Source organism: Aedes albopictus, chromosome 1 (assembly GCF_035046485.1).
Source record: "Aedes albopictus strain Foshan chromosome 1, AalbF5, whole genome shotgun sequence".
Classification (NCBI taxonomy): domain Eukaryota; kingdom Metazoa; phylum Arthropoda; class Insecta; order Diptera; family Culicidae; genus Aedes; species Aedes albopictus.
The window spans coordinates 239817807-239840627 of NC_085136.1; the positions used below are offsets into that span (position 1 = coordinate 239817807).

Genomic DNA, 22821 nt, shown 5'->3' on the forward strand with positions numbered 1-22821 from the left:
GGGCAGGTGCACCTATTTTGGGCACTTGCCGCTATAACTAAGTCAATTTCAAACCGATTGATTTGAAATTTTGTATATAGTTAGGCACGCACAGTATCTAACTCTGTACAAAAATTCAAATGAATCGGTTTGAAATTGACTTAGTTATAGCGGCAAGTGCCCAAAATAGGTACACCTGCCCAAATGGTACAAGACCCTACAGAGAATAATCTTTCCGATCCCTTCTCGGCGGTAGGTCTTACCATCAACGTCAACAAAACCAAATAGTTGAATGTAAACACGGTCAACCCTTCCGACTTCACCGTAGCTGAGCAAGCAGTAAAGAAAGTTGAAAGCTTTCAATACCTTGGTAGCCAAATAGCGGCCGATGATGGAACCAAGATCGACATAAGTGCATGGATCAAAAAGGCGTGGGCTGCCTTTGCGAGCTTAAGAAATGTATGGAAAAAACAGTCAGATTAGTCAACGCACCAAAACCTGAGTTTCAACTCAAACGGAAAATCCGTGCTGCTGTATACCTGATATGTATCAGTGGAGCAGAGATGGTATGCTCCTCAGTGCGAAACGTGAGAAGAGAAAACATACACACGGTTACAGAAGTTACACAGATTTGTGTACTACTAGATCAGCCTCACCGCTGTGTCAAATGTACACAGATACTTTTCCGGCTCCAGCGCTGGCATGAAAACAAAATTAACAATTATTTTTGCACTGATCGATTCCTGATAATGCATGTCATCGTTCAGAGAAAATTAGTTATGAACTTTGCTCCCATACCAGCGCTAGAGCCAGAAAAGTGACTGTGTACATTTGACACAGGGGTGGAGGCTGATCTAGTAGTACACAAATCTGTGTACATTGTACACAAGCCTGTGTACATTATACACAAGCCTGTGTTGTTTCATTTTAGGGTGCACTCTACACACGAGTTTCAACGAGAGCGAGGGTGAACCACGGAACTTTTTTCACACACAAACCAGCTGCTCACTCTCTGGCATCCATCGCGGCACACTCAAAACACAGAGAACAGACATCTAGGCTAGAACAAATTTCATTCGGAAAGTTGTGTAAGGATTTGAATCTTTACTTGAGTAAGGTTGCAAACCAATACACGATGACAACACTAACGCCACCAAACACCATATTGCCACAGTCAGTGGTGAATTTAAACATTTCAAGTGGTGAATTACCGTCAAGGCACCATTCACCGTGGATCTAAGAGGATTCGGGGCAAATAAGGGCTGTCATTTGACACCAGTCTTATAAACATTGTTGGTGACGCTTTTAATTGCCTTCTTTATAGGTTAAAATTAAAGCAATATCCACAGAAGTAGAATTTTTTCACAAAACTTGGTGATATAGTACAATTAGTAGAGGATAGTAAGGTCGCCTGATTCCGTGGTAGGTCACCATTCACCGTGGTAGTAGGGATCCATTCACCGTGTGTGAGAAATTTTATTCTATTTAGTTAAAAACGATCAAAACAACCCAGCCAAGGGAATTTTCTTCGTTTAAATTCATTTCAAGTAATAACTTGCAAGATTTTATTAGAAAAACGAATTTTCAAATTTTCATTTTTTTTCTAGATATATGGGACAATATGGGGCACGGTGAATGGAGACCATTGATTTATAGGGTACCCATTTACCGTGCCTTTTTGTTTCAATTAAAAAGTACGAGTGATCGTACTTTCTTGTTAAACTTACTTCGGTATTGCAAAATACATACCTGATATGTGAATTTAATTGCTTCTTGGTGGAATAAAAACCTTACTACATTGAGTTTACCGCTTAAATCACCTTGGCGCAGTTTTCGTTTTTTCACTATGAATGCAGTGAACGAGCAGAAACCCGCTTCATGTAAACATACTTTAGTGTCAAAATGATACTTTTAAATGTTTCTAATGAGCGTTTTGACATGGTAACAATACATTAGTGTTGTATTGGTGAAATTGAAGGGAAATTGTCATATTATTCAATCGTAATATGGAAATAATGAAAAAATATTCGAAGGCACACGGTGAATGGAGCCCCCACGGTGAATGGCGCCTTGACGGTAAATTAGTATGGGAAATTAATCGACTTCAGCGCCACGCTATTGCCACTTGTGTTGCCGATTTCAAATGGCCGTTAACCCGTTACCGCCCAAGGTGTCTCACAACTTAAGTCTTCAAATTAATTTGTTATCAAAGGTCAAGTTCCAATAAAATAAGCATGATTTGACGATAAAAATGGAATTCTATGGTGTAGTTCCAAAAAAAATTCTTCATTGTATGTTCTCAATATCTGAAAATTTTCTAGAGTTCTATTTCAGCACAACTTCTACGCTATCGTTATATTCTGATCCGTATAGATACAATACAGCTCTAAACAAGTGAGAGAGATGATAACCACTCAAAAAGAATAGAAGAAGGACTTATAAATTGGGGCAGAAATATAACCCGATAAACGCCTAGAAGTATGCAATGCATGGTTCTTGTAATTTCATGTAATTTCGGCTGCAGTGTTCAACATTTCTAATTTTTTTTAAACAAATCAAATAAAGAGAACGCACTATGTGTACGTGTAAAATCCCTGAAGAGATCTCCGGAACAATTCGTACAGCAATCTCAGAAGCAATATCTGAAGGAATCTCGGAAATAAACATGAGATGATTCTCGAAAGGAATGCCTGAAGAAATTTTGATAAGAATTTCTAAAGGCATCTCAAAAAAGAACCTCAGCTCATCTAATCACATCTCAATTCTTCACCCTCTCTAGCCTCTACCTTACTGTCTTCTTTGCCCTCTATTCCAACCCTCTATCCTACGCTCTGCCCTATCCTTTACCGTACCCTCTAGTTCATATTGTGCTTAATCGTACTGTCTACTCTACTCTCTACCCTAACATTTTTCCTACCCTCAACCCTACTCTCTATCCTACCCTCTTCCCTACCGTCCACCCTATCCTCTACCCTAACCTTCTACTTCACTCCCTCTACTCTATCCTTCACCCAAACCCTCTACCCGACCATCTGTAGATACCCATATTGCATGGTTCTTCTTCTTCTTCTTTATGGCTCGACGTTCGCATTGGAACTAGGCCTGCCTCTCTTCAACTTAGTGTTCTTAATTGCACTTCCACAGTTATTAATTGAAGGGCTTTCTTTGCCTGTCATTGCATGAATTTGTGCATTGTGTGGCAAGTACAATGATACACTATGCCCAGGGAGTCGACTAAATTCTCCCGACTGGAACGGGAATCGAACCCGCCGTCTCCGGATTGGCGATCCATAGCATTAACCACTAGGCTAACTGGAGACCCCTCATATAGGGCACTGCATGAAAATCTCTCCTTCTCTTTCACTCTTACAGAAATTTTGTAAACAACAAGGCCACGAAACGTCAAAACCTCATACAAAATCAAAACAGTGCAGTGCCCTATTGCATGGTATTATATCTCAAACTACCATTCCGTGGCCGCCATCTTGGATATGGTCCGCTATTTTGGGTTTCAAAATGGCATCGGATATCGATTCTTGACTTCTACTCATGAAGCCCGATCGAGATATACCTATACTGCATGGTATCATAGCTTAAACTCTCATTCTGTGGCCGCCATCTTGGATATGGTCCGCCATCTTGGATTTCGAAATAGAGTCAAATATCAATTTTTGACTTCTACTCATGAAGCCCGATCGAAAGATACCCATATTGTATGATATTGTAGATCAAACTACCATTCCATGGCCGCCATCTTGGATATGGTCCGCCATCTTGGATTTCAAAATGGCGTCGGATATTCATTTTTGAGTTCTACTTGTGAAGTCCGATCGATAGATATTTAATTTTTATTCTACTTGTGAAGCCCGATCGATAGATACCCATATTGCATAGTATCCGAAGGAGCATTGCCGTTAAAAAGCATATATTCTGGACTTTTTTACCGCCATCTTGGAACAGCGGTAATTTCTTTCTGGCTTGCAGTCTTGTATGTTGGCTCACGAAACAATTATTTTTGCTCCAACGTTTCGATCCCGGTTTGGATCTTCATCAGGGGATCTGAATATGTATTTGAAAGGGGGTACATTGAACATAAAACATTGAACATAAAAGTGTTGATAACATAGAGGAAAGAAAAAAAATTCAAAAACATGCACTTACAAAAAATTATTCGTCACTGTCCATAAACTTTTAGCATGTACTGTTGTCTGTGCATGTCGGGAAAAGTCCTATGAAAAATTACTCATTTAAGCTGTCTATCTTGTGGTTTGAAGATCCAAACCGGGATCGAAACGTTGGAGCAAAAATAATTGTTTCGTGAGCCAACATACAAGACTGCAAGCCAGAAAGAAATTACCGCTGTAACTCTCTCAGTCGAAGAAATTCAAAAAGCCATCTTGGAACCTAAGCCGCCATCTTAAATTTCAATACCCCTACTACCACCTCCATATCCTAAGGACCGTGTATACCAAATTTGATGAAAATTTCTTGACGCATTTCAGAGTTATGCCTATGTTATATACTTAGGGGGATTAGGGGCATAATGGACACCCGGGGCGAAATGGACACCCCTGTTTTTGCCGAATCCGTTGACTTTTATGGTAAACTTTCAATTCACAAGTATAAAGGAACAAGTCATTGTTCTATTTTTCAAAAGTACCATTTATATTCCTTCAAAATAACCAAAATATCATTGAAATTGAAGTATGTTTTTCATATGGTGGATTTTTTATAATTTCGAAGCAGCAGCAAATAAGGTATTCCGAGTGATTGAGTGTGTCCACCATACAAACAAGTGAATTGTTAACTTATCTACAGGGGATACTCAAAATTACTGGGATAGGTAAAATTTTTACTTTTCAAAAAATGTTCAACTCGCTGTAACTTTTCGAAAAGGACATCAAATATTCTCAAATGTTTACTGTAAGTTCAACTAGTTGTGTATCAGTGGTCAAAATTTGGAAAAGATCGAGCCTTTCTACACGAAGTTACAAAGGTTCTAGAAAAAGGTATAATTATCCGATAGCCAACTTTGAGTTGTTATACAGGGGATGGCCAGAATGTTTGGGATAGGCAACTTTTTTTCTCCCACAAAAAAAAAATCAACACGCTGTAACTTTTCGTAGAATGCATAAAACAATCTCAAACTTTGACTGTTTGTCAACCTATTATATGTGCATCATTGGTACAAATTTGGGTTCGATTGAATATTTTTTCGCGAAGTTTTAACCATTTGGGTAAAACACTATTCTTTAGACAACTATTTTGTCATATCTCGGAAACCAGTGAACCGAATTGAATGAATTTTATAACGTTTATCAACAATATATTGATACTTAATACGACGTTATATTTTCTCACGGCGGATTAAGTTATACCGGATTGAAATTTTTACCCATATAGAGGAAAATAAGTCAAATTTACAATACCACACAAAAATTACTAAATGTGTTCTTCCTTCAATCTAAATAGACTCTTATATATCTGATTAGAGATAACTTGAGAACAGAAGTGCAAAATCTTTGGATATCAACACTCAAATTTATTGACATTGATGTAAAAAAAATTACATTTTTCGAGATAAATCCAAAAAGTGTCATTCTATGATAACTTTTTTCAATGTACCTATGTTTTAATAGTTTGTGAAGCATTTACATATTGTTAGTGTACGTTCAAAATTTCATTCAATTCGGTTCACTGGTTTCCGAGATATGACACCTCAAAAATGAGTTGTTTGAAAAATAGTGTTTTACCCGAACGGTTCTAACTTTGCGAAAGATTAATCAATCGAGCCTAAATTTGTACCAATGATGCACACATAATAGGTTGACAAACAGTCAAAATTTGAGATTTTTTGATGCGCTCTATGAAAAGTTATAGCTTGTTGAACTTTTTTGTGAGAGAAAAAAAAGTTGCCTATCCCAAACATTTTGGACATCCCCTGTATCTCCGGATTCAATAAATCGAATGCAATGAAATTTTGATCATTTCCCAGTTATTTTGAGTATCCCCTTTACGTGTATACGTAGATTTAGCAATGGATGAAGTATTATATTTTTGATCAGAACACACTGAAAATAGCAATTTCAATGTTGCAGTCGATTCGGGGCGAAATGAACACTGGCAATTATGAATGGATGTATGCGCGTTGCATACTGTTAGAGAGTTTGAAAATATACAATCCGATTATTTAAGCCTAAAATTTATTTAATTAACTTTGAAGTTATGTAAACTCGTCTAAGATGGAGTATTATATTTGTTGGTTTGATCTCCGTTCAAATTACTTAACTGGTCGATATTCTCAAAGATACAGCATAAAATATGCAGGGGTGTCCATTATGCCCCGATGGGTGTCCATTTCGCCCCGTACCTTTCCTGCCAGCCCCTTAAAACACACGGTTTTCAATTCATTATTTATTCACAATAATGACATTCTACCAGCTGTAAATGATTGAAATACGTAGGAAACAAGTTAAAGTTGTAAGCCAACTGATAATATGTTAAGTTTTTGTCTGTTATACAGGCCTAACATACTCATTTGCTTAGGGTGTCCATTATGCCCCTAATCCCCCTACGTAAATACATATAAACAAACAAATAGACAAACATTCAAACATATAAACATACAAGCATATAAACATACAATCATACATACATCGACTTTTGTAGGTATTGATTAACAACTCTGCCGAAGAAATGAACTATAATTTATTAACCATTGTCAAGATTCCAGGGAAATATTTTTTTTTCTGCATTGGAAATGAAGCTCATAGATCGTGACAATATGCAATCTTTGCAGCATCGTTTACGCCACCTAGTGAACCTGTCACATACTATATTATCCACTATGAGCAAGGTATGGGTGTATAGAACATCTTTTCTGAAGAAAGCATTCTAAAATTTTGCATAATTCTGGAGATATTCACATTAAAAGGACTGTCCTATTTATAGGACGCTGGGCGTTCGGGGCATCTGTCATATAAATAGGACGCTGGGCGGATATGGGTTAAATTCCTTACACAGTTTCGGAACTGGGCTTGGATGTCTGTTCTCTGTGCTCAAAATGAGTGCTCAAACAAATTTTAGAACAAACATGTTTTTTCAGTTTCTGCGTGCACATTTTGTGCGCGCAGAAAATTTGCACACAAAAATTCGTGTTGAGAGCGCACACAGCCGTGTTTCCAGTTCAAGACACCAATTCTTTAAGTAATCATGATCATGAGATATATGAGCTTGAAAATTCGTTAGTGTCACATCTACTTGTCTGTGATTTATGTGATATCTTAGACCAACGTATCTAAATAGGTAATATATTCCAACTATTGTTCATGCATCAGTGAGAAAAGGAAAAAAGCAAAAAATAGTTATGAAATTTGTGCAGATTTGTATGGGCGCATCACTATTTAGCAAACTTTTATGAGAAATTTGGTTCTCACATCATAGAGTCAATTATTAAAAGGCATCTCACTAGATAAAAAGTGACTTCCATTCAATAAATCAGAAAATATCGCTATTTGAAAATCAATGAAAACATTTTTCTAATTGGTTCTAAACATAGTTTTACAGCATTTAGAAACGTTCAAACTAATAAAACTTTAAAAATTTTGCAGAAATAATGACATTCTAGAGTAAAATCACAAACTTTTCATAACTAACGCAGATATGTTAGTGGTCTCGTTATTGATATTTGCGGGAATATCTTACCTTGGTATTTAGATATGTTGATCTTAGACAAGCAGATGCAACACTGACAAAATTTCCATCCCATACACGCAACCTGAGATTGGCAGATTCTAATACAATTGGGTATGAAACATATACAAATATTGTATTAGGGCCTTGCAAATACAAAAATTGGTAGGTGGCAGTATACCAAAAATTGTATTGGCTTCCTAGAATCTGGAAAAGGAAAATTTCGCATGTGTGCGTGTGCTCTGTCGCACTGGTTTCTCATTATTTGTTCTATTTTTAGACTGATCATGGCAGCAGCGGCGGCATCAAATACCAATACATATTTAAAAAGAAATACGGGCGGCGGCGGGAATCGAACCGAGACACAATTATGGTGATACACAGTATCCTGCGCTCTAACCAGCACGGCTATAACTGCACATGAATAGACAAGAGGCTGAAAGCCATCATGATCAACACAAACGTGGCTTGGTGATGGAAGTGATACAGCCGCCACACTGCACAATGGGTCCAGAGCCGTATTTGCGAAGACAAAACTGTTTATGCTTCAGCCTTAAGTTTTAGACACATATTGTGTTTTAGAAAGTTTATTTTCAATTGTTGACCCTATTCCCTATTATTGTTATGTTAGGGTGGTTCGTCTGGTTAAACTGATTCAAAAATCTGCTTTCTAATCATTTTATTTGCGATGCTATGAGGGATGGTGATGGATCGTTAAATTAGAAATTCCACCAATAAACGGCAAATTTTAAATTTCATATATCTCAGGACTCTCGCCACTTAGAAAGTTGGTGTCTTCGACAACGTTGTTGAGTGAGTCAAGGGCTTACAGTTAATGGTCCACTAGGCGGCGCTAGTTACACATTTGCAAAATCATTCAAATGATTGATATTTTTTCGTGAAGTAATCAACAAGCTGTAAGTTTGTTTTCTTTGAACGTGTCTAAGTCAAGTCAAAGGTTTTTCAAAGAGCTATGTATTAGTCATAATTGTGCAATGTCGCATTTCATTCGGTTCACTTGATCCAAAAATATAGCAATTAAACGAAGAACTAGTTTTTGACTTCCGTTTATCAAATTACTGTACCTTAGGACTAAGCGAACCGAATTAAATTAAATTTTGAAAGTTTGTGACTAATGTATTGGTCTTCATGTATCGTTGGACTCGACTAAAATATGACCAAAGGCAAAAAGTTGCAATTTATTGAAAACTTTTCGAAAAGTTCTAATGTTTCGAATGTTTTATCCAAGGGGTGAAAGTCTCTTGAATAAAGACAAATCAATCAAATCAATCGAATGTTTTATTTTTGTAAATTTGCTATAACTTTGTAAAACATTCTGATATTGTATAGAGAATAATTAATCAGCAGATTTTTGGATAAGCCACACTTGATTGACCGTAATCATTTCACAATAATGAAAAAAAAAGAAATGACAGAACTTGGCAGAAACATTTTTGTCTTCGTAAATACGACTCTAGACCCATTGTGCACTGAAAAGCCCGCATCCAGCAGGTTGCTGTTTGCTAGTGGAAAATTCCATGTAGACAATAGGACGCGAAGCTCAGCAGCGAAGCGAAAGTTATTTTTAGACGCAACCCGGTTCAACTTCTCGGGTTTCAATGGAGGTGCTTGTGTGTAGTGGTATGGAAGCTATGGAACCGTGTAGCGCATCTTAATACAACGAATGGATTATGATTTATCACATTTTCTGTACGTTTTTAATACATAAATTGGTAGAAAAGGCATATCTCAATTTTTGGTAGCTTTTCTTGTTTTGCGTGTAGGTATATCTCAGGATCCTGATTACTTAGAGAAATGATTTCTTCGGCAAAGTTGTTCAGCTGGTCAAGGGCTTTCAGAATATGGGCCGTATGATTTGTGATTTCACCGCTAGACAGCGCTAGATAGCGTACAAATTTTACATTTCACATATCTCAGCATTGTGATTCTTTAGAAAGATGGTGTCTTCGGCAAAATTGTTTGGTAGATCAAGGGCTTTCAGAATAATTATCGTTTGAATCGAGTTTCTGCAGCTAGGCGGCGCTAGTTGCAACTTTTTGCAAATTTTCCTGATATATATGAAAAACAAAATTTGTTAGCTCACTAGCACCGCCTGTTGATGGAATTTGGAACCAAAATATCCATCAACTGTAAGTCCTTGACCAGCTTAAGACGTCTGCTTGTCTCTGATATCACAAGATTTGATACCTTAGGGGGTTTTGGACTCATTGGCATGTTTTCGGTTCATCAAATGCTCAAACAACACTGACACCTTTGAACACACTGCGTGTGCACTGAGTTCTATTTTTTCTGCTTGTGCGCAGAAATTGCGCACTGGGATTATGACTTGCGGGCTCTCATTGCTCTCACGCAGCCAGTCTTGCAAAATATCAGTCTCGAGATCAGTGCCTGTTTTTCAGCCGAAAATGAATGGCTGCGGCGGTCGTTTTCAGTTCCTCGATGTGAGAACTGACAGAGTCCGAGAGCTGCATTCGTGAGCGACCTAACAAGATCAATTCCCAAAATAGAGTTAATAAACTATAGAGGACGAATGTCGCTGCTGTTCCCTTTGTTCTCGCTCGCAAACATGTCGGGTATCTATCTGTCAAACTGCATACTTTTTCGCTTTGACACTTATAGCCCGGCCTATCTCCGCCAGCAAGAGATGTTTCGGCAGCGACGCCAGCGACATTCTTCCTCTATAGTTTATTACCTCTATTATTCCCAATCATCCACACACTCTCCGGTGGCTTGTGAGAGTGAGTGCCCTATACGCTACCACGGGTGAAAACACTCTCAAGGATGGAAGAAAATCACTTCTAACGATAAATGATACACCATACGAACAATCAAAGATAGCCGTTGCTCTTGCGGTAGCATGATGCGATACCCTCGCGTTGTGCTCGTATCACAGAGCAATCAAACATCTGATGCACGCTTTATCGCGGGATCTATCGTTATCGGATCATGTTACAAGTCGCGATAAACTTTATTCATCACGATTATGGCCACTTTTGCACCCGGAACAAAAATTCATGATCTGGAATATGACACTCATATGCAGATCGTGAAGCTTCAGCAATAAGAATGCACAAAAAATGATCGAAAATCGAAATTTATCATTTCGACTCCATGATAACGATCGCATCGCGGCCGCACATGCCGAGCGATTCATTATTCGCGGAGCATGGTTTGTTATGAATGCTTGACGACAAAATTCTACCGTTGTTGCTATGATCGCGCGATGCCGTCCAACCGCGACACATTTGGGATCCTTTCATGATCACTAGATTTCCATCCTTGGAAATTAAGCCCTGTCAGCTCTCGCTTTCAGCACGCTGCGTGCGAGTGTGAGTACCTATTTCATTTCGCTTACGTGTTGCTGATCGGAAAGCAACATTACCCGGAAAACCAAAACGGAGAAAATGAAAAAAGCAAAATGTCGATATCATAAAAACCTGTGGAAAAATTGCAGCACTGCACGCAGCACTCTAATCACCCGCACAAAAACTCTGCGTGAGAGAAATTATGTACATTTTATCAAGGATGGAAGAAAATCACTTCTAACGATAAATGATACACCATACGAACAATCAAAGATAGCCGTTGCTCTTGCGGTAGCATGATGCGATACCCTCGCGTTGTGCTCGTATCACAGAGCAATCAAACATCTGATGCACGCTTTATCGCGGGATCTATCGTTATCGGATCATGTTACAAGTCGCGATAAACTTTATTCATCACGATTATGGCCACTTTTGCACCCGGAACAAAAATTCATGATCTGGAATATGACACTCATATGCAGATCGTGAAGCTTCAGCAATAAGAATGCACAAAAAATGATCGAAAATCGAAATTTATCATTTCGACTCCATGATAACGATCGCATCGCGGCCGCACATGCCGAGCGATTCATTATTCGCGGAGCATGGTTTGTTATGAATGCTTGACGACAAAATTCTACCGTTGTTGCTATGATCGCGCGATGCCGTCCAACCGCGACACATTTGGGATCCTTTCATGATCACTAGATTTCCATCCTTGCATTTTATTGTGCGTTTTTTCTCTTTCTCTTTTGTAAGGTAAATGAAACTGAGAAGTTCAGTGAAAGATGAGCGTAAATGGCCACAGTTTCTGCGTGATATGCCATCCCTGCAGTGGAGAACACTCAACGGCTGAAAATCTTTACCAACAGATGCCTGCGTTAGATTGGAACCCAGTAGGACACAGGTCAAGGCGATGGCGGGCATTCGCTCAGGATGGACATCTTTCAATTCGTCCCTCTGCATCACCATGGATGCTCCGGACTAGTAAGTATGTGTTTTAAAAAGCTGTGAAATGCTAGTTGCATTACTTTGAGGATTCTGATAATAAATATGTTCTAAGACACATTTGAGCCTTATATTCACAACCTATCAGTCGTAGCACCATTAGCTATCGCTGGGTGTGAGACAAAATATTTTCATCTAAGAACATGACTCTCTTGACTATAAACAAGCCATGACTAATGGGCAATGCTATTTTTGTACCAACGCTACTAGTCATGTCACAAAATGACGATATTCTTTGTGAAGACAATGCATTGAAAATATTTTTAAAATTAAGTAACGAAAAAAAAACTCTTAAAAACAAGCAAGAGTCATTAGCATGTGATTGAACCGCAGTTAACCGTCACTTACCCACCACCGTGCTACACCACCTTGATAGCCGAGTAGCTATGTAGAACAAAAGCCTTCTGGAAAAACCATTCATCTTCAGTCATTTTAATCCGGTGCACCACCGCCGTGCGATGTACATCCGCCACTTTGTGTTGGTAACCCGAGCAAAGCGCAATACTACTGCCAATTTTAAACAACACAGATGAGGAGAAACGAGGATGGTTTCTGATTAGCTGAACCGATATTAAAAAGTAAAAAAAAACTACTGCTGCACAAAACTGAAGGGGATGTCAGGGCGGCTCGAAGGAGCATATCAAGTAGCTACTGGGAGTTTCAGGTAGGGTTCAGAGCCGGTCAAGAAGGTTTCAGGGACTTCTGCGGGTCCCATGAAGTTTACGGGAGCATTTCAATGCATTTCAGCGCATTTCAAGGAGTTATAGAACGTGTCAAGAAGGTTTCAGATTCATTTCAGGGCTCTTCAGGGAGTTCTGAGATAAAAGACGTTCCTAAAGGGTTCCAGAAGCTTTTCAGGGGCTTTCAGGGGATTTCAGAGAGTTCCAGGATATTTCAGGCAAGCTTAGGGGAGGTTGAATGTGTTTCAGGGCGTTTCAAGGGGTCGTTTCAGGGAGATTTCAGATGCGTTTTAGGGGGTTTTCGTGGGCTTCGGGGGGGAGGCGGTCTGGAGAGGCACCGAAGCAAAGCGTTGTAACATCTTGATCACTTCATTACAGTCTCCTTGTTCCTTCGCATCGTTCGTTTACCCATCCTTACCAACCCCCAAATATCATCTGAAACTCTTCTTGAAACCAGTATACACTCCCCTCCAACAAACCCTCCAAACATCCCTTGCCATCATCTCCGCTGACCTGAACCTAAACTCTGTTAAACAATCCTCGGATATCTGAAGGTGAGAACATCTATTTTTTTTTTCTCGTTAGGTTCCTTGACCATTTTTTTTGTAGGAATAATTTCTACGACCTCCTCTCATTTGGAAGGAAAAATATTACTCCTACTACGAATCTTCTATATTTGTTTTACTGATAAATTCCGAAAGACCATGTTGTCAGGGACCACTTATTCCCAGCTGCTCGGAAAGAGAATCGAACACCCCGGTCGCCGATGTGGAACGGATGACCACTTTGCTCTGAAAATTTACACAGAAGAAATCCTATGACGGGCGTGCTAAAACTTGGCGAAATATGAAACAACCATCCAAACGTGTCACGGTGTGGCCAGAATCGGCCTTCTGCTTCAATTCGATTTCCCACCGACTGCAGCTTAGCAAAAGGTGAGTATAAATAGCCTTCGCGGCGCGTGAAACATCACCATCCACAAGTCTTTCAATTTTCGCTTCGGTATGTGTTTTGTTGGACGTAGATTCAGCGAAAATCTTTCACACTGTTGTTTACCTCTAAACCCGATAAATAAAGCATTTTATTTTAGAATATTTCAGTTATGAATAGTGTATGGCTTTATTTTTAGGCGGTTCATCAAATAGCGATCGGATGAGAGTGTTCCGAGAGGACACTCGCATCCCACATATTCGAAGCTATTCAACCACTTCGGTAGGGTCAAATGGCTAAGCTCTCAATTAACAAAAGGTTTCATCGTGAGGAATGCACTTAAAGACCAATGCTCGGCCCTTGGTGTTGCTGAAATACGATCCTGACGGTTTTCTTGCCTGACACCGTACCAACAACGCTATTAACGATCATCAATTAGAAAAACGTGTGATGGACTCTTCGCATCTTTTGCTTCGCTTGCATCTGTTCACCTAATCTGTCTACCGTCGTCGTTGTGAGTTGACTTCAGCAAGCGGAGCATCGAATGGATGCCAACATGAGCTGATCATACATATCTACATGCTCGTCTACATGTGCCTATCCATATGTGTCTAGTGGTAGACGTATGAACATTCCTCAGCTGAGCGTTCATAACAAAACATTGCAGGCAGACGATAGGGATTCGGCGATAAAAGGAGGCACGATCAGGAGATGTAGGTGCGCGGGAAAATTCTGGCAACGGTTCAGCAGATCGCGTTTTAACTAATGACCTCGCACTGTTGAATGAAAAGTGTGAGGAGGTAGCCCTTTAAGATCTGGGGTTTAGCTAGTCACTTTTTAAATCGACTAGCTCGGATGTTTTTAAACCATTTTAGTCAAATTAACCTTTTTATGCAAAAACTTACGACTTCAATGATCTTCTAGCATTAAAAAAGACACTACACCTTCTGCAGACAACGGACAACACACAGAACACCTCGTAGCCCAACGGAGAATTTTCCGTTTGACGAAAATGCGGAAGACTGGAGCGGGAATTGAACCCGCACTCCGGGACCCAACTAACAATCACTCATTAGACAGGCACCATTATGACAAATTAATTCAGCATAATGTTGAATAACATTTGAATTATTTTCACGTACAACCTATGTTCGGGTTTTGTTCACACAAATATGGAGAAGTTATAAAGCATCATGTTGTGCACCAACTTATTATTTTGTTGTTCATAGCGTTTTACAAATGTACAAGAAAGTTGTTATTAAGCTTTGGCAAAAATGATTGAAAATAAATTATTTGCTCTCATGTTGAGAACACCTATTATGAAATAAGAATCTATCTATATATATAAAAATGCAGTGGCATACTTTGGAACGCGCATAACTAGCGAACGGATGGTCCGATTTGGGTCGTCTAAGTTTTGTTCTGTTAGTTTTCACCCAATAAAGGTTTATGAGGCCAAAAACATGGGAAAATTGGAAGTTTTTGAAAATCGGGTTTTCATACATTTTGAACGGGGACTTGGGCGCTTGGCTAGGGACTTGAAACGTCAAAAAAAACGCAGTAGGCAAGACAAAGTTTGCCGGGGACAGCTAGTTACTTATAAAATTACCTAAATCCGGATTCTAGTCCGGATTAGAACTCGAGACCTGTCGATTGCCAGCCGCATGCCTTCCTATCTGCGCCATCCTAGAGATGGTGAGATGCAGCACCCAAAGCATAGCATAATCTTCCCATGACTCAATAATGATCACTCCTGAACTTGTGTTCAGCAGTGGTGAATTAGCACAGCACGTGGTAATCAACTGAACAACGCCTTATACTTCAACAGCTGTTCAGCTCAAAACACGTGTTTTCCATTCTGATCCGCTGTCAGTATTTTTATCGCACGGTGAGAAAACTTGTATCAAATGCGGCCAAAAAATGTTGGTCCTTATTGAAGATTTTGTTTCCAGACGAACTAATTGCGTTATGAATATGTTTTTATTTTTATTATTAAATATTGATCTTCAAAAATGTATGACAATATGTGGTGCGGGATGGTCTTGAACATGGTGCATTCACAGCATCTGTTCAGGTAATCTACTCATGCTCAGATCCGTTAAGCATTTTTTTTATTTATGCTTTTGTCATGGATCATGATATTATGTTTAATAAATAGTGCATAAGGATGTTTAGGGATATATGAAATGTGTCGATTTCTGAATGATGTTTGGTTATCTAGGTGACTGTGGGAACAATATGCAGCAAACACGACAGCACTGCAATGTCAAATGCATCGATCCAAGCGTCTTGTACAATCGAACTGCTGCGGAAGATAAAAAATAGAATAATCAAGGTACAAGATATCTTGTTACAGAATAATAATAATAAATAAATGCCTCATTTTTACGTTGATTACGTCTCGTGGCACTCAATGTTAAACTACACAATTCTATTCTGTTTTATTTTATGTGATTCGTTTAAAATTTTAGTTCTTGTCTAAACAGTTTTAGCCATGACTTCCCATAATCCGAACAAAGTTCCGAGTCAAACTATGACGGGCTGAAGGCGTTTATTTGACGAGTGAAAAGCATATTGTTCAGAAGCATGTGCTTATCGATACATCAGCTTAATAAGATGCAGACAAATGTGTTGTTAAACTCTTTTGTTAAAAAATCTTGTGAAACTTTTGAAAAGTGTTTTGATTTATCATTGTTGATACCGATGAGGAAAGTTGAACATTGACTATTTTCTCAATTGAAAAATCATTTAAATAGTAATGTGTAGAGCATAATTTTAGTTCAGCTATCATTACCATTATTAAGCAACAATTTAGCTAGCTTGCTTGTTTGTGATTTGCAATTGTAAGTTGGGGACTTACGAAACGGCTAGACGACTGACGCCGCTAACCGCACGGCCACGAAGCCCACATCAGTCTCTGTTCCTCATGTTAAGGATGGCTGTCCTTAGGCCCGGATTTAAGGAGGGAAATGGGAGCTAGTACCCCTCCCCCCAAGCCTCACCCCTTAAGGCGAAACTGGAAGCATTTCCTCATTTTTTGGTTTTTGGGTTTTTATTAAATAACGAAGCAATATTTTCAAAATCGGTTTTCGTACACATCTAGAGTATGGATCAAGGTATCTTCTGAATTTTTTTGATGTGTAACATGTTTTTCGTTTTTGCAGAAACCATTTTTGAAAAAAATTGCACAAAAAAAATGGTTTCTGCAAAAACGGAAAACATTTTCCACCCCAAAAAAAATCAGAAGATACCTTGATCCATACTCTAGATGTGTACGAAAACCGATTTTGAAAATATTGCTTCGTCATTTAATAAAATATCAAAAACCAAAAAAATAAGGAAATCCTTCCAGTTTCGCCTTAAGGGTGAGCTCGATGTAACCCCTGTAAAGGGCTTCTGAGGTATAGTAAAAGCAACAGTAAAATCAAATTTGTTGTAACGGCAAGCATTCTCCCAGTTAATTCGCCCACTACTAGTGTTTCTAACTCCACGCTTTCAAAATCTGTTTGATCCACCCGTTCTCTTCGAAGCAAGACTGAGTCTGCTAATTTAGCAACCATGACCACACGAGGGACTGGCCGATGGTTGTGGATTCAGATGGCCGCCCGGAACGGTTCATCCTGGGCTACTGGGCAAATTTTGAAGCTGAAAGTCAGCTTTCTACAGAAAAATGATAAAAATATATAAGGGAAGGTTTTTGAAATTTTTTTAATTATATGACATCTAACAAAGATCCGCGATGAATGTTACTCTTAGCGTATATTTTTTTTTTCTAAACAATCCTTTCAATAAATGGCTTGTTTTTTGTGTTTTGATTTTTTTACGCCCAAATTGCCGAGTTGAGGTCCCATATAGCCGATGCAGAAAGAGCATGGCGTTTCCGGCAGGGGACTGTTATGGTCTTCTTGTTTTCTTACCCAGCATAAAAATTATGCTGCTGTGTTGAAAGATAGGTTGTCAGCTTGAGCCCTACGCTTGAGCCGCTGTTATGCTGGCTACGAAAACATTGCATTGGGGGGATAGGGATGCCAATTCCTTGGTTTCCGGAGGTTTCAGAGGGTTTTAGGGCGCATCACAGACCCTCAGATGAGCTTCAGGGGGACGTGATTCTGTTTCCAGGTACTTCGAGGCAATTTCAGGCCGTTTCAGAAGGGTTAAGAAAGATTTTTGGGGCCTCATAGTATGCAACTTTAAACCACTACTGAGAAATCACCCACTGCGGCTTGGATGGCAACACACGTCCTACCGTATGTACGACTCCACTAAGACAAATTCGCCTAATGAGCCATTTTACGAAGTGACAACAATGTTGATGATGATATTGATTTTCACGGGTTATTGGGCGCTACCTCCTGTCAAAATTCATTCATAAAATCGGCTCGTAAAATGGACTATTGGACAGAAATGATCGGGCCCGAGTATATAATATAGAGTGGTGTAGAGAATAACGAATAATAAAACGACCATGAATATCAGTACGGAAATTGTCAGAGTATAATCCTTTAAATATTTCGGAGAAATTATCCCATCCACCTTGTCATAAAATTCCGCTGCGTTAGTTAAATGATGTGACTTATTTCCGCCTGAGAATCGCAAAAAAACGTCAATAGGGATTCTGTAAAAGTAAGCTACCAACATCTGTCTGATGACATGCTATATGGAGAGCCAGTTGAAAAGACGAATATCTTCCCGACGACGTGCAAGCGACAGCGCAGCGAAACAAACATACCCTAACCATGTGAGAAAAGGCGGGGTTGTCGCTTCGGGACGATCATTCCCCGACAACGTGCAAGCAACAGCACGACAAGGCAAACATCCCCCGACCGTGTCAGAGGGGGCGTGGTTGCTGCTTCGGAACGAACATTTCCCGACAACGAGCAAGCGACCGACACCGCACCAAGCCAAACGTTCCTCGACCGTGTGGAAAAGGGCGTGGTCGCAGCACGGTACAAACATTCGCTGACTATGCACAAGAAAGGAGAATAAATAAGCAGTGCCATTGCGAGCACAGCTCATTCGTGTTTCTGACGGCTTTACGAACGGGTCTCCAACAGAAGAGAAGCAGCTTCGGGACGACTTTTCCCCGACATTGACGAGCACAGCGGCACAGCAGCAGCACCCGGGACGACCATTCCCCGGCCGTGCAAGAAAGAGCACGGCGGCAGCATCGGGAGGAGTATCACCCGACTTCGTAATAAAAAGCGGTGCTATTGCGAGCACAATTCATTCGTTTTCCGGACGGCGTAGCGAACGGGTCTCCAGCAGCAGAAAAGCAGCATCGGGTCGATCATTCCCCGACATCGGCAAGCGCAGCAATAGCAATCGGGACGATTATTCCCCGACAGTGCGAGAGGACGCGGCGCATCGGACTCTAGCAGACATAGCAGCAGCAACATCGAGTCGATTTTCCCCAACTTGGTGACTGTCTGCATTTCCTAAAGCTACTTGCTTTCAAGGTAGTGTTGCAGTTAAAAAGATTGAGGGGCTAATCGACATTCAAAGAGTTATTCTACTGTTCCTAAAAGAGTTATTCAATTTTCATAAAGAGTTATTTAGGTGTTCATCCTAAAAGAAATTATTTTCCTCTAATAGAGTTATTCGGAAATCTTTCCGTTCACACCACCAGAACAGTTTGGCCGCGATGGACGATCACAGATTCGTCAGACCACCGACCGACCAAACATCCGAAAATCACGACAAGTGGCACACGCTGTTGCCATCTCACCCCACACATCCCCCTTCCTCACGGAATAAATAATGAAAAAAAAATCAAAATTGTGTACGGGTGATGCAAATCCCAAATTCTATGAACTGATCTAACTGACAACTCCAAAGCCTGATCACATTAAATTGGCCCTGAGCCAGCTATTCCGACATCGAAGTGTTGGGTGAAGCTTCAGATTGACATGTCGACTGCCGCTAAGCATAAACAATAGTTATGGAATAGTTTGGAGTCACGTCGTCAAACAAAATTGTACTGTACTGAGCTATATCCAGAGGTGACGAAGTATCTAAAAAAATCGTCTAAGCAGAATTTTAGCATGCTGGCCAAAAAAAAATGCCTGGCTATTGCCGACTCCAGCTTTCACATGGCGAATATTCAGCAAGCTGATTTATTTGTATGTGAAAGCTGTGAATCCGGTTATGGAACTTTGTAAAATATGGTAGGTTACAGTCCGGTTTTTTTTTTTTGCACAATCGCGTTTCCGAGTACTCATTAAATACTTAACTGACTTCAGAAACCTGAATTTTCTGGATGTTTTAGTTAGGTTTTTAGTCCACTGTGGTAAATAACTATATAGGCTCCTACGCTGTATGCGCTATTTCACTGCCCTTTTCAGGGCGCTGCTTGAACCGCTTATGCGTGGTACGACTATGCGTTAGTGACGATCATATTCCCCAATCTGTCCATTTTCTCATGCAGTTCCTCATTCCTTCCCCTCTCTCTCGGGTAGATCCCAAGAAACAATTATCAGTTTAAGAAAAGTTTCTCAAAGCAGCGTTGTTAAGCTTTAAGTCGAACTATAGCATGAGCATAAGCATAGATGACCGTACAATTCGCAGTTGCTACTCCGTGATTGACCAGAACAATCGAAATCGCACAAGGAACCAACAAACGGAGCTTGGGAGTAGCTACCGCTCTCAATGCGCACAGTTCGAGAATTCCAAACTTTATTAGTCAATAACTGCGCCGGTCACGTCCTTACGGTCATCGAGGAAGAAAAGGAATGTTAGTGTGACGTACGTTGCTACTAGAGACCGAGATCACCTCATCTTCTCCACGACTGTCACGAGAAGGAGTTTTTGTTAGTGGGAAGGGAAAAGTCACATGATAAGTAATGTGATTCATGCAACCTATTTGAATCAAAACGCGTATTCATTTTGAATAAAATATTACACATATCGACACCGAAAATGATGAACCATTCACATATCAACACCGAAAATGACAACCATTGTGTAAATGCAAAAAATGAAAGAAAAATATTTATTATCAACTAAATGTGCATTGGAAACTAGCGCCGACACATGACGTGAACTTTTCAATATTTGTTAGATAAATACCCAAAAACCAGAGCAGAACTTTATACATCGTATAGCATTAATTATTATGATAAAATGGAACGAGCTTACCAGTAAACATCCTTCGAAGTGTCCAGTGCGTATGTGCCGCAGCATCTTCCATCAACTGACCTCTTCTCCGAAATCACACTGAACCACTACAACTACACACGGGTACGACGATGTGCACATTCAAATTAAAGACGACGACGCGGCCGATCCGAATGAAAAAAGCGGCACTTGCCTCCAAAATCATAATCAATATTGAATATGAAAGTCAGCTTTCTACAGAAAAGTGATATAAAATCGCATCCCAGACTCTCAGATGTGCTTCAGGGGAAAGAGGTTTCGTTTCAAGGTACTTTAAGGCATTTTAGGCCGTTTCGGGGCGAGCCAGAAAGTTTTAGAAATACTTTTGGGGGCTTCATAGGCTCTCAGGTGAGCAGCGCAAGGTTTTCAGGGAGCATTTCAGAGGCGTTCGACGAGGTTTCTGAGGTATTAGGGTAATTCGCCAATTGTTGAACGATTAGTACTGGCATTTTTGTTTTCGTTTATTTTTCAGTGCATAATTCCACTTTACTTGAAAAATATCCAGTGAACGTCTAGATCCACTCCTTCCGGGTTAATAGAATATTTGTATGGGAAGTCTGTTACCCAAATGTTGAACGCTTCCTTAAGCTAGCTCATCCTAATGTTGGACGATTCTCGCTAATTGTTGAACGGTTCGAGCTTTGTTCGTAATTGATGACGTATAACCCGACATCAACCTATCATTGACCTGTTTTTATGTTGGCTACCAAACCCAACATAGACCCTACAGTTATCCGATGTGGGTCCAACAGTGGTCCAACATTTGATAAAATTTGACCCGACTTTGACCCGACATCCGATAATTTTTCACTCTGGCGGAATTTTTCCGAGTTTTTCGTGTTTTGTGGCCAGTAAGTCATTTGAGTGGAAATTTATTCAAATGACAGGGAATCGCTTCTCATTTGGAAAAAGCTCTAGTGGACTGAAATCGTTTTAAACATGACTAGATGTAAAAAATGACTTAAAAGATTTGACTAGAAGCGAAAACGATTGAAGAAAAGAACGCCTTTGAAAGCCTCTGAAATGCTCCTGGATACTCATGGGACCACTCAACCCCCTAGAACACCCCTGCAATGACTCTGAAATCCCTTTCAAACTCGTGGATCGCTACTAAACCCCTCTGGAACGCCCTGAAATACATCTGAGACCACCTTAACACTCTGAATCTCTCTAAAACACCTCTGAAACGCCCTTGAAACCCATTGAAAACCCCTGGAACCATCCTGAAGCCCTCTGCAACACCCCTGGAATATCCCTGGAACGCCCTTGAAACCCCATGACATGCACAGATTAGGTAAAGTGCAAAAAAAATCTGACAGTCATGCTAATATCGTATGTCAGTCATCGTTATGTCAGTGTTCAACAATTGGATCCTAGATGCATAATGATAGTGTGATAGGAAAAATATTTTTTTACAAATGAAATTACAATGAAAATGTGATTTTAAACAATGTTAAACTGTTAAGGACATCCTTCCAGTACTTGTAACTATGGTGTGACTTTGATATTTGTGGTCGATTTTCCCGCAAAGCTTATTTCGTAAGAGCAAATTCTTAAAATTAATCTTAAGAATCGTGCAGTTTTCGTGTCATCAGCAGTACAAAATTTGCAATCAATATTTTCGACGTAAAATATGTATAATTTTGTAACTTAATTGGATTAATATCGTGACACACGTGTATACGCATATGCATCATACGTTTACGTTGAGCGAAAATTACTTAAGTTAGATTAATAATAAAATTTTCAGAAACTGTTCAACATTTGGGTGGTGTTCAACAATTAGCGAATTACCCTATAGGCGGCTTCACAGGCTTCAAGGTATTTCAAATGCGTTTCAGGGCGTTATAGGAGGTTTCAGAAGGGTTTAAGGTTATCTACCGGTTTTAGTAGTTCAGGGTGGTTCAAAAGATGTTTCAGGAGGTATTCTAAGGGGCTTCACGAGCTATAATGTTTCCGGGAGTCTCAGATGCATATAAAGGTGTTTCAAGTCGTTTCATGTCGTATCATAGCATTTTAGAAGATGTCTGAGTATTTTAATTTTAAGTCTTAAA

General features: G+C 39.7%; 1 protein-coding gene across 1 annotated transcript in view; it reads right to left on the reverse strand.

The window, feature by feature from the left end:
- Nucleotides 1-17208: 17208 nt before the first annotated feature.
- The window catches only part of LOC109419793 (sodium-coupled monocarboxylate transporter 1-like), an 8036-nt gene continuing 2423 nt past the window's right edge, over nucleotides 17209-22821 (reverse strand). The window contains exon 5 of the mRNA XM_062859015.1: nucleotides 17209-17275. Within this exon, the coding sequence (XP_062714999.1) occupies nucleotides 17209-17275 (67 nt within the window). The remainder of the gene's footprint in view (nucleotides 17276-22821) is intronic.